At 47.4% G+C, this 13918-nt stretch overlaps 1 protein-coding gene across 1 annotated transcript in view; it reads left to right on the top strand.

Moving 5' to 3' along the window:
- msi2b (musashi RNA-binding protein 2b) overlaps positions 1-13918 on the top strand; it is a 187931-nt gene that overhangs the window by 84882 nt on the left and 89131 nt on the right. Inside the window, exon 7 of the mRNA XM_062473699.1 lies at positions 7529-7577. Coding sequence (XP_062329683.1) covers positions 7529-7577 — 49 coding nt within the window. The remainder of the gene's footprint in view (positions 1-7528; positions 7578-13918) is intronic.

The raw sequence follows: 13918 nt of genomic DNA, 5'->3' as shown, positions 1-13918 counted from the left end.
GGCGATCCAGGATTAATAGAATATGCATGACCTTGGGTGGCTATGTCTCCGCCCCAGCCTTGCCCATCTCATGAATATGCAAATAGAATCTCTGCTCATGAAGATGACTTATCATGAACGGTTGTACTTCCTGGTCTATCAACAAAGCTGACATGGCATGAAAGAAAATGAAGCAGGGTACTCAAAATGGACGGACAGGAGTTAGATGTGGTCTAGTTTAGAATGCCGGATCTGGTTACATAAGAACATTCGTGCCCTGTGTTTTGTAGTCATAGGGATGTGACCTCATTCTCTGGTGCCAGGTTCACCTTCTTTGGCAGCAGTCCTGTCTGAGAACTGTCTTTCCAGGCTAGCCTGTTAGCAGGACTGTCAAATACCTGGCACTTGTTAAACGATGGAGAGAGAGAGAAACAGAGAGAGAGGGTGGTAAAAAGGGTGAGATTTGCAAAGGAGCCAGCATGGTCCAGTAAGCTTATTTGTTGACTACAACCCGGCTGGATATCTAACAGTGCATCTGTGATGTCTTTGTTTAAGTGTAACCTTTATACCAGCGCTCTGATTTCAGGGGACTTGGACCGTCAATGAAAAGGAAAAGGAAAAGGAAAAAGGAAAAGCCCAGTGAAAAGGACTTATCAGCAGACGGTGTCTCCCTCGTTCCACAAGCAAAATCCTTCTTCTCTTTGTGCTCCCATAACCGCAGAATCACACACCTGATACCCATCCCCATTCGTCCGGAGGAGACTTGAGAGCTTGTTACTGGGTGGTCTGCAAGGTTCCAACCCTCTAACAAACATGTGAAAAGACCCTAGGCTTCTCCTCGAACCCCCACGGGGATAAGTAGCGGCCAGCGGGTTCATGTTTCCAGATTGGGTTCTGGCTCCCTCTGCCAGACGACCCATGAGAAGTGAGACGTTCGCTGGCTCAGTTGGTTTGGTGTATGGGAGGGTGGGGCTCGACCTCGGGAGGTGTGGACTTCTCAAAAGAAGAGACGAGGGAAAGGGCGGGAAACAAGGGATGAGGTGACTTTTGAGGTGGGGTTTTTTTTCAACGTGTAGTATAGCTGTTTTCACCCTAACCCAGAATGTTGTGTTGCTTGTGGCGGTACAAGTAGTTCTCTTTTTTGCCTCCTCTTTAACCCTTGTGCTGCCTTCGGGTCACATGACCCAAAGGTTCATAACGAACCATCGTTGTGTTTACCCAATTTTACCCAATACAAAAACAAATAAAAATATTTTTTGCTTTTAACCTTTGCAATGTGGGGGGTCTGAGACAGCCCAACGGTTAAAAGAAAATGCTTCACTTTGTTTTTGTATGCAGTAAAGTTGTCGCAATACGACGGTGGGTCACAATTACTGATGGGTCAAAATGACCCGAAGATAACACACGGGTTAACAAAGTTAGGACTGTCCCCTAAAACAGAGCCTGCCCTCCTGATCAATTTGTCCAGTCTATATGCCCCTCTAATGCTGCTGCCCCAGCAGACAAGCGCATAGAATATAAGCAGCCTCAACCAACTGGTAGACCAGGGCATGGGCCTGGAAACGTCAAAAGACCTGAGCCTTCTCAGGAAGCAGTCGGCTCTGGCCCTTGTACACATTCTGGGTGTTACCGGCCCATTCCAGTCTGTTGTCGAGGAGCACTCTCGGATACTTATAGAACTGGACCACCTCAGCATCCACTCCCTGGATTGACAGTGGCGTCAGTAGTGCCTTCTTCCTCCTGAACTCTACCACCATCCCTATTGTCCTTCCCATGTTGAGCTGTAGATGTAGACATAACCCTAGCTCGTAACTCTAACCCTAAAAGTACCCCAAACTTCTAACTCCAACCCTTGATGTAATTCTCACCCTAACCTCCCTAAAACCCCCTAGAAAAAACACTTGAACTTGTGAAGAACAAGAAATGTCCTCTAAGTAAAACATTTCTTTAGTGTTCTATTCTTGGTATATAATAATAATAAACATGCCCCCTCCCCACACACACACACACACACACACTTGTTTATAGCATTCAAATAAGAACAGAAAAAAACCTCTGATAATTAAACCTGCTTAGTGCATAATGAGCTTACTTGGTGGCTGACTGCTGAAGCCATCTCGCACACCTAATCTCATCCGTTTCTCATCTTTAGTCTGTCTGTGAAGTGTGCAGCTTTGCATACATTTACATCCCCTCCTGTGTGCAAGTGCCAGGCCTAAGCGATGAAGAGTCGATAATATGCCGTAATCCCCATTTTGCCGTAGGCCTAAGGATGGCCCAAACCCCTCTGGCTGGAGGTTAGCAATGGGTTGCCTTCCGTGTGCTGATTTGTTTTCATACATAGTTTTGAACATAGACTGTCTTGGTTTCAATATCACTCAGCAGAATATATCATCAAAACCCTATTGATGTCTGTACAGAGTAGAGTCTTCACTAGCATGAGTATTCGATGTAACCTGTACATAGACTGGAAATGATCATCTCAAGGCCTTAAAAGATCCCTTGCAAATGGGTGTCCTGGCTTTATTTGTCTGTTTTGCTTTCACCATTTCTTGGCTCCTCTGACTTGCGAACACGCATGCTAACTTGCCTCACAGATTTATTTGTTGGAAGACACCAAGCATGTCCTTGACTCCAGTGCCCTTGGTTCTCCTGTCACGGGAATCCTTGTTGCCCAAACTTAGACAATTCTCACCATGAAATCCCCCTTGTACGGTAATCCTTTTCCTGTGATTTACACACACACATTACATTGTGTATGGTTGGTGCTCTTGGTGGAAGCCACGGTCTGCCTTACAGTGACACGACTCCCCTCACTCAGTCCCTGAACCCTCCGAAGAGATTCATCTCCCGCTTTTTTATTGTGTTGTTTTGATGCAGCAGACATTAATTGCATTGTTTTCCACAGAGGGACGTGCGGCCCAGAGCTCCATGTTTAATCACCAGTGATAAAAGTGAATGGAGCGTGATTTAAAAAAAAAAAAATCTGAAAAGGCTTCCAGCAAGAGGTCTCTCTCCTCCTTTCCTTCTTTCATCCTTTCTTTCTTTCCTCCTCTTCTCCTTCTATCTCCTTCTTCTTTATCCTTTCCTGTCTCCCCCTCTCTTTTACTCTTCCTCTCGATTTTACTCCTCTCTCTCTCCTCAACCAGTCATATGACAGATTAGAGTGCCCCCTTACAAAAAATGACCAAATTGCAGGCATTAGCACATTCCCAATCCCTCGTTTGACCCTAGTCTCTGTCCTTGAGATGGGATGAGTTTAGCTCTGCTCTTACAGAAGACAGTTGGTTACTCAAAAGAAAAGAGAGAGACACATATAAAGGGAGGGGGAGATTGACGGGAATAAGACAAGAGAAGACGAGGAAAGGGAGACATTCAAGGTTGGCTCCTGGGTGTTTCCAAGGGAAACGAAGGCGAGGAGTCGCTCTCTCGGACTCTGGCAGTCATTTCCAATTCTGTTATGCAAATGAGTTCCTCTTCCTAACCAGCGACGGCTGTTAAACGAGCACAGCCTTAGACTATCCATCTCCCTTCACGCTGTCAGTGCTGTGCTTGTGTGTGTGTTTGTGTGTGTGTGTGTAAACTTAAATGTGTGTGCCCTTGGGGGTGTGTGCGTGTGTGTTTGTCTGTGGACGTGTGTGTGTGTTTATAAGCATGCATGTCTGCATATCTAAAAGCGTCTGCTAGCTTCCTAGCATGTTTGCTCAGCTGGCAGTGGCGTGCGCCTCACGTCCCCAAGATGTACTTGCATGCTCCCTGCCATTAATGAGTGATCGATCCACCAGCCTGTTATGAATGTCCACAGCCGTCTCCTTCTCTTGTAGAGACCTCCTTCCACACTCCTCTGCCATTGCCTTGTTGAACCATTGCACCTGTTGCTTTTGCAGTAGTTTTTGGACACCAGGGCTGCGTATCAATACATAAATGGATTCCTTAGCTCCTGACCTTTACTAATCTGATTTATTTATATATATATATATATATATATATATATATAAATACAATACAAATTTCCTCATGAAAATAATTTCAGCAATGCAAATGCCGATTTCCAATTCTATTTTTGTTGCTGTAAACCATGCTGTCAGCGACCGTCCCTGGACCACTGGACAGAGAGATTGGCAGGGAGATGTGTCAGCAACAAACACAGGCCAGCTTTAATTGAAAGACTGCCTGGGCCTGCCAAGTACTTCACATTTATGCTCCATCTTCAAAGCCACCCAGGGTCCCACAGACTCTGATATTCAGACCTTGGTTGAATGAGGACAGGGAGATGGAGTCGAGTTTGCGTCTGATCTACGAAGATCTTTTTTGTTATTGTTTCAGCCCGAATTTGGATGTTGTAACTGTCAATGTACACATTGAATGTCTCTAAACAGTGATCTGTTTGATAAGGTGTGTGTGTGTGACTTTTCACCCACTGTAACTTTGAGTGCTTTCATCCCAGGAGGGTAGGGTGACAACATAATATCTTACAGTCAAAAAGTGTAAATCCAACAGCCCCCCCCCCTTTCTCTCCCACTCCCTCGTCTCCCTCTCCTCCCAACCCCTCCTGCCTTTATATTCTCAGAGTACAGCCCAGTCTCTCGCAAATAAATAATAATAAAAATAGATTTTAAAGTAGTTTTGCTGCAGTCCCTGCCCCTCTGCCTGTCTGTGTGGTGCTTGTGAAGCAGACATTATTACAGTATTAGTCATTATGCTCGGCTCATGGCCGCGTGAAGCTGCCACAGCGCTCGGCCAGCGGGACAGTAAAAGCGCCGGCGGTTCGGCCAATTAGCGGTAATGGCGTTTAATGTCAGAGTGGCCAGACAACCTCGGGTGGACATGGGAGAGAGTTTAGTGCAGGTTGTCCAAAGACGTGCCGGAGTGTTGTGATTGCAGTGTCACAGGGCACGGTAAGCATGGGGAGCTAGCTAGCTCATACATTCCTGGGCACATCAGAATTCGCCTGGAGATGCCAGCCACTCCCCCTGGTGCTAATGTCTGATGATATGGACGCAGTCGCATTGAACACGACCCTGGTGCTAGCTTTGGGAATAGTGTCAGGTCTCACACACACACATCCCACTTTCAAACAGCTTCATTCAGATGCACTAAGGTGCTCGCTGACACACAACTGCATACACACACAAACACACACACATTCAAACACAGGCTCAGACTTTTGTTACCCCTCTGGCTACAGTGTTACGGTCCAACAAGATAAAAGTCACTCTGGCTTAGTTCAGATGGAATTGATGTAGGAAAACACACCGAATTGAAAGGTTTGTGTACCCAAAAGGTGTATGCGCCACTCATGAAAGGAAATCCACTTTTGCCTTATATCTCGTCTAATCTAGAGGCTAATGGCATGCCTTGTGGCATGTGGAACCAAGAACACTGTTTAATCAGGAACATTAACTCAATTATTGGTCAGTACACTTCTGGAACAGTACATCAGCTGCAGTGCTGTCAGGTCTCACTGTCAGGGTGACTGAACACAGCCGAGAGAGAGAGAGGGAAAGAGAGAGAGGGAAAGAGAGAGAGCGAGAGAGAGAAATAGCACAGAGTAAAAATCTGTGTTTGTGCATGTGTGTATGTGTGTGTGTGTGTGTGTGTGTGCGTGCGTGCATGTTGATGGGTCACTGTGGCCTTTATCCAGCCAGACAGTTACATATGAGCCGGCCTCTGGTGCTGTCTGCTCCCATCATCTACTGGGACAGCTCCACTGCTGTGCTGAGAGGACACGCCAGCGTGGCTCGGCTAGTGCTGTCTGACACACTCGCGCACACACACATGAAGACACACACACACACATATGTCTGTGTATAGGCGAATAGAGAGACACACAGACAGAGTCAATCACACAGACACGGAAAGCGGCACTCGCTAACACTGACAAGCACACACACGAACATACACACACACATACATACACACACGCACACACACACACACACACACACACACACACACACACACACACACACACACACACACACACACACACGTACATACATATATACACAGACACATAACCAGATTGACAGACACACACAAACACATACTCAGGCTTATAGGTAATCCCACCATGCGCAGACATACAGTCCTACGCAGACACACACACACACACACAAACAGGACAGCACTGTGGCTCCTCTGCCTGTCACTGTCAGCTTTGGAGACGCGCACGGCCAGCTTAACCCACGTTACCTAGCGACGGTAACTGGGGGAGCCCTGCCCTGGAGGTCTCTGACAAACACACACACACATACGTGTACGCACCCACCACGCACATGAGTCAGCGACATTTAAAAGGTCTGGCCTGCCTGCCCCCCCTCCCCCCTGTGGTGCCCCTCCCCTGCTGTGCCCCCCCCCACCCCCCCACCCCGGCCTTGCCTGCTCCACTCTTACAATGAAACGTGAATATAAATCAGTGTGTTTTTAATCAGTTTGTGTATTTATCAGTGTGTATTTTTGTGCATGCAGCTGTATGGGTTCACAACTGTGTATGTCCTCATGCATGCCTATGTGTGTATTAGTGCATACCTGTGTGTGTGTTTGTGTGTTGAGAGCAGAGGCAGTTAGCGTCTGTCTCCATCAAGGGGACACTGTCAAATGGAGGCTCATTGTGTGTGATTGAGCCTGATGAATATAATTATGGCTCGAGGCAACAGCGCTTTTTCTCCTGGTGAAAGGGATGGATGCTTTCTTTTTGTCAGAGGCAAGGTGAGAGTAGCTTTGAAGTGTCCTGTTTTTATCTCTCAGGTTAAGCACAGGCTGTGTTTTTTACCAGGACCTGTGTGTGCGTTGTGCACGGGGTGTTTTGATTCAGAAATGGCGCACTGTTGACTGTGTGTTGCTAAGGATTGCAAAGTGTCGTTGATGTGTGTGTTTGTGCGTGTGTGTGAGGGAGATGGAGAGAGACTGTGTGTGTAAATGTATGTGCAAGACAAAAGTCAGTGTGTGACTAAAGGCCTGAGCACCTTGTCATGTCTCCACAATCCTGAATCCCTTCCTTGGGCATCTGGGCACTCACTCTCTGACATGATTTGTCCTTGTACCCCCCTCCACACACACACACACACACACACACACACACACACACACACACACACCCTGGCTGGCTTCTCTCAGCGTGTTTGTAACCTTGTGACTCGGCGGCCCCTAACCGTCACTCACCCAGGCACTGTCAGGGACATATGGCACACGCCACCTTCATGCTCTCTCTCTCTCTCTCTCTCTCTCTCTCTCTCTCTCTCTCTCTCTCTCTCTCTCTCTCTCTCTCTCTCTCTCTCTCTCTCTCTCTCTCTCCGGCTTGTTGTATCTCTCTCTTTATGACTTGGTGTTACTCTCTCTCACTCCCTGACGCCCTGTTGCTCCCTTTGCTCTCAGTTTCTGTATGAAAATTGTTGCAAAATTGTGAACTGTTAATCAGGATCTCTCTCATTCCATCCCTCTGGGTATACACTGGGTATTCAGTGACCGTGTAGTGTGAACGCACTGGCATGATAACATTGGGTCCCAGCTTACATTCTAACGTATTCTCCTTCCTCTTGTCTTGCAGGTAGAGGATGCCATGCTTATGTTTGACAAGACTACTAACAGACACAGAGGTAAGTCCCCAATCTGACTTGACACGTGTGTTTGTGGGCGTGTGTGGGGGATGGGGTGTCTGTTTGTGAATGCAGCACCTGGATTTCTCATGATTGCTATTTCGTTCTTTTTTTATCAATGTGGCATTCAAGTGAGTGTGTCGCATGACAAGGGTCAATAACAGCATTGTGTGTATGTCTGTGTAGCATTTGATCGCAATACCCCCATAGCAACATCCCTCAGTTCAATAAGCATATAGCCCTCTGCCCTCCACACACACACAGCCACACACACACACACAGTCACACACACACACACACACAACAAAGACAGGATTTTCTCTTCCTATACTTTCCCTCAAGGTCAATTCCAGCGCTGTCCGATACAGATAGGCTTCAGTGTGGCTACCGATCCATACTGAGCCTCTCTTGTTATCAGCCCCGTTCTACACGCCGCCTATACACGCCCGGGCCTCTCTCACCCAACATGCCTACTGCCCCGGAGGATCATCAGCCACAAATAGAATCCCCCCCACCACCACCACACACACACACACACACACACACCCTCACAAGCACACACATACACACGTCTGTCAAGGCTTTTCCAGTCCATCGCCCACTGGCGAACCCACTGATCATGTAGCCCCCAACCCTCATGTCAATTTGATTAAGCCACCCCCCCCACTGCCCGCCTCGACACGCGCGCACACGCCTCACCCTCCCATCCCATAGCCTGCCCAGCCTTCAGCACGACGATAGGGATCTATCCAGCCCTTTCAGAGGGGACTGCAGGGGTGGAGAGGAAGGGGTTAAAAAAAAAATCCGAAGGGGCCTGTGCGGTTCTAAAACAGCAGATAAGGGACCGCCACAGCGACCACCCGCTCGCCGCTTATCTCCCGCCCTTATCTGCAGGGCCTTATCGGGCTTTACAATTGAAGCTTCTAAGCAGAGGACTTTGCAAAGACAGAGAGCCGGCTCGCCGCTGACAGAGAGCGCTGGCAGTCTGAGCAGCAGCCATGTTTGGGGGGGCATCTGCACAAAAGAGCTCTCGGCTCTAAACACACTTCACCTTTATCAATGGTGGTGGTGGTGGAGCATCAGGTGGTCAAGGACACTGCGATTCCTGCTCTGAAATGTGGTGTGTGTGTGTGTTGTTTGTGTGTATTCGTGTGTGAGGGCCAGAGAAAGAGGGAGGGGGATGGAGTGTGTGTGCTCAATATGCGTGTGTGTTTGTGTGTGCATGGGAGTCAGGTGTTCACTCTCCTTGTTTATGGACAGACCCCCAACCCATGTTAACCAGATAGCACTGAGGCTAGCCAGAACATCCTGCATTACACGTACCACATGTCCACACTTTCTATTTATCTTGTAAGTAAAAACAAAACTCCAATGTAACTCAAGTTTACTTTCTTAAAGTAATTCTGACTAGTGTACAGCTATAAAACGCTTTGGCTTGTCCATCCCTCACATGCATTATGCATATACGGGTATTACCTTGCAAAACTCCATTTCCCATGGTTCTCTGACCCACTTGGGATTCAGAAGCTCCCTGTTGGGTTGTAGTTCTGGTTTTAATGACCAAAGGAGCTGGGCCAGAAAACAGCCTCAGGGCACCCTGGTGTCCATAGCGACGGTAACACTGAGCTTGTGGGGATGTTTTCTACGAATACAGCTCTCCCTCGAGATTCAGGGAACATGAAGAGATGGAGAGTGGAACCAAGATTGAAAGGAAGAGAAAAAAGAGATTGAGAGAGAGAGCGAGACAGAGAGGAAGAGGAGGCAAGGCGCAAAAGGGTCAGGCTTGGGTTAAAAGTGTTTTACCTGCTGCTGGTATTGGATGGGACAGAGTGGGAAAGTGACCATTATTGTCCCTGGCCCATGTGATTGTTGCACGGGGTGCCAGGGGTCAACTACACAACCACCGTGGTCATTAGGGAGAGGACAGCAGATGGACTGGGAAATGTTCAGTCTGAATGACCAGAACAAATAACCAGAGACGAAAAAAACTCAAAACACCAGTCCTTGCGCGTGTCCCTCGGAGGTTGACGGACATTGACGTTTCGTAATTGTACACCCCCCCCCCCCCCCCCCCCACTGCCCCTCAGACACACACACACACACACACACACACAGCAGACCCATTTCACTGTCCGTTTGTCAATTTGAACATGTTATGATTGTCCCTTTGTTGAGCTCTGTTCACACTGCTTCCTTTTTTCATCCCCTCCCACTTTCATTCTCTAGTTGTTTAACAGTGTCCTCCAGGTCCCAGGTTTTGGAACAGGCTGCCAGTAATTGTGCAGGTCCACTTGGCAAATTGACTGGCGCCTGAAACATGTATTGTATACTACTATGGCAAAGGGCCCTAAAAAAGCTGCATTTGAGGATGGCTTTAAATGGGGAGGGAATTTGTGTGGGTGTATACCGGTGGAAACAGCAGCACCGTCACTTTTCATGTTTTGCTCCTGAAAGGTCGATGACATTCTGCTTTGCTTGTTCCTGAATGAAGGACTGTTTGATATGATGGCAGAGAATAAACTTGTGAATAATATCTGACTCCAACTTTGAAATGTGCATATCGCCTGTAACCTTGAATGGCCCTATAAAGAAGAAACAAAATCATACCAAACATGGCATTAAAAGCTGTTCAAACCATATTTACAGAAATGCATCTTTTAATAATGAAATGATTCAGGATTTTCATGAGGTCCTTTTACTCTCCAGGCCAGAGTGGCACCATGGCACCTGCAAAGTGGCCTTTCCGCTCCAAATTCAGTCAGAACCTCTTTCGGATAAAAACTCTCAATTTAACACTCAATTCCAAAACATTGATGATAAAACCAAACCTTTTCACGCTTTTATTTTGTTGTCAAAATGGCAAAAAATATCTGATTATCAAAATAATCTGATGGACCAGATATAAATGCTGGCGGGCCAGTTTAGCCCCGCGGGCTGCCTGTTGCTGACCGCTGACATAATGGTTAAAGATGCAAAATCTGGGAATCAATGGACTAGTGAATTGTGCACCCCCTAATTCTGCTCAACACTTATATTTAGTCAGAGACGGTCAAAGCAGTGAGTCATCATTGTCTCTGTACCTCCATCCGCTCTTGCTCTCTTGATCGCCCTCTCTTTCGCATTTTTTCTCTCTTTCCAATATTTGTGACTCACAAATATTGTGCGAGCGCTGCTCTCCTCTCATGCTGGATATTGAACTGTGTCCTTCAGCCTGCACTCAGAGGTGACTGATGAAATGACTGTTGAAAGAAGCCTGACAAAGCCACCTGAGCCGCTCATCCCCTCCCTCCTGACACAAGGGTGCTGGCGGCTGGAAATGAAGCTCTCCGGGTTGTGTAGTTGATAGAACCTTGATAGTCTACTCTCCCTCTCCTCTGAGGAACTCTCCCTCTGCTCACCCCCACACACACAGATATCTTGTCCCCCTCGCTGTATGGCACCACTGCTTGGTTCATAAAACTTGGTGAGCTCTATTGATTCAGCTTTCACAGCCTGCTCAGTTTTGCATACACACACACATACACACTCCTTTTGTCCCACCATTTCCATATCAAGTGAGAATGCTATGTTTGATCTTCACTAAGGTCACCATTCTCTCGATTGTGCTACCGGTCATTTGGAGTTTGGGTCTTTGGTGGTGTTCAGGTCTTATTTACAAGTTATTGATACATCCCTTAAAATATCCTGTACCAATCCACCCCCCAACATACAGACACACACTAGTTCACTTCTCTGAATCATTAAATGCCACTCAACTGAATTACAAGTGAAACCTCTTCAACTTAAGGGATGTTCACACGGCTTGATACATGTCTGGTCATACATGGAAAGAATGTGATTAATGTAAGAAAAGGCAGTGCTTTTACTAGACGTTTGTTTTTGTAAACAACTCTATACATGGCCAATATATAGGCTAGAATTGCACAAACGACAGTCTGTCGTGCCAGTGTGTCTGGTGCATTTACAACTTGCAGTGCCATATCCAGACATCCCAAGTCTCTCGGAAGGTCCGGGAGTCTCCCGCATTTCAATAGCGGCTCCCTGACGCCCGCAAATGCTCTACAATCTCACGAAAATCGGGCATTTTGTATTTCGAGCAAGCGAGAGACTGTCTAATGGTAATTTCTGGTAGAGATAGGTGCATATCGCGCGTTCTGATTGCGTCGGGGGGTGGGGGGGGGGTGGGGGGGGGGTGTTACGTGCAGGTTGGGAAGTCTGCATATCATCTTTTTTTCTGAACCTCCATTTTAATATTTCAACAACATTTAATGATGAAACCCTTTGAAATACTTGTCTGAGATGAGACACGTGCGTTTCATAGTCGACCCAAACAAGTGCCAACAGCTTCCGACAAAAACACCAACGCAACAGCCGTGTTTGACAGAAATTCTGCAGCGTTTCGGATCCACGCAGTTGTCTTTTATGCACTTCAGACATGTGTGACAAGTGAAGGCTATTTGTTTTGTTGCCCAAATATACTATCTTGTTTTTGTTGGTATTCTCCCGTAAGAGTCACGCTCGAGTCGAGAGACGTAGCGCTCCGCGATACTCTCCTTTATTTACAATCTGGGCACTTTTCTATTCTCTCGCACGCGCCTCGGCAGCATCTGTTCGTTCAAATCACAGAGCTCTTGTATCCTCTGAGGATGTTGTCAGCGTGCTTCCTTTTCAGCGGCACTGTCACAACGCGCTGGCCGCTAACAGTCATGATCAATGACAAGGTGCAATCACTGACGCATTTGATCAATGGAAATCAAACAGAGCGGGAATCTGGGTGGGCCTGCCGCTCGCACTCGTTCTATGCTATTCCTCTTGATGGCGAATCAAAGGACAGACCCAGCGGAGGTTCTGTGTTGGTTCTGGTATCTTCCAGGTGCTTGTTGCAGAAGTGTAGACGTACATGTATTGTGGAGCTTTGGAGGCTCTTTTGTAGTTTGTTGAAGTGTGTGTACTGCAATATCTGGTCTGTGGACCATCCACAGCCACACTGTGAGTGTGTGTGTGTGTGTATAAGACAAGTACTACAGGTCGTCTACCTTTGGCTTTATGGTCTTTGTGAGTCTTTGTGTTTCTGTGTGCATTTCATTTATGTTATGAAAATGCACAAAGGTTCAAGGTGTCCAGCCTATGGCCTGTGAACCGAGAACATACACAAACACCCCCAAAACCTAACCACACCAAGGACCTGTTGTGATTACAGAAAAGTGGCATCTTAAAAAGATGATGGCCAACCGTCCTGTCCCTCACTAAAACACAGGAGTTGTTTGCTTGTCCTGATTATGGAAATCCCCCACCACCACGCATCGTTGGAGGGAAATGCGTCGACTCGGGGAGGAGCTGATTGAGGATTGTTCAAAGCGGCTTCTGCTTCCGAAAGGGCTCTTGTCGGTGGGGGGGTGATTGCAGCATGCCCCAGGGGGCACTGGACGCCCCCCATCCCCCAAACCACCACCACCCCCCCGCCCAGCCTTTCCCTGCTTTAACCTCCGTACAGCTGCTGAGTGAGCAGCTGTAACCCTGCTTTTCCATCCTCTGTACAAGCTGCACGACCACTGTGCACACAAGCTCCTCAGGCCTCGTCACTGGGCTTCACAACGCCTCTTGTTTACCAGCAGGCTTGTCTGGCTGAAATGACTGGCGAGGCGGATGTACTGTTGGGAAACAAACCCAGCGGGACAGACGGACTGTGTCAGCGTGTCTGGGCACGCTGTCGTTTTTGGGTAAATGTTGGTTATTCGTCCCAAGACAAAGTTGCTGTATTGAGAACATTCCGGATGTAAATCAATGCGTTGATCGAAGGTCCCAATCTCAGGGCTCCCACTGCAGAGTGTTTTGGGTTTGACATCAGTCTGTTTTACACTTGGACTGATATCTTTTGACAGTGATTGAAGCCTCAGGGTTGGTTCTCTGGCTTGCTTTAGGACGGGATTTTGATATCCTTTTTTCAGACCCCAACACACACACTCTGTCTCCCAGGCCCATCTCCCCTCCTTGCTGAGTCTAGTATGGCCGCTTCAGCAATAATACAGAAGCCAACATGCAAACAAACATAGCTTCACCACGCCATCCGTTATTGGAGCATTAGGGCCTGCTGAAAGGTTAGCTCAGTTTGTCCACATTCTGAGCTCTCTTGGCTTCACCCTTTCCCATCCAGACGCAATGACCCCCCCCCCCCCCCCCCTACACACATGTACATTCAGTCCGCACTAAATTGACCAAAAAAATCCTGTGGCAAATTAAATTACATTCCTCACCTTTCCTGGCACAATTTCAAGGGGTTAAGCTCCCCTCCAGTTGGTATTGAGTTTTAATAGCCTCTTTTGGTGTCTATTTTTTATTTC

This window comes from Osmerus eperlanus, chromosome 11 (assembly GCF_963692335.1).
Source record: "Osmerus eperlanus chromosome 11, fOsmEpe2.1, whole genome shotgun sequence".
NCBI lineage: Eukaryota > Metazoa > Chordata > Actinopteri > Osmeriformes > Osmeridae > Osmerus > Osmerus eperlanus.
This window is presented reverse-complemented; position numbering and strand designations above follow the sequence as displayed.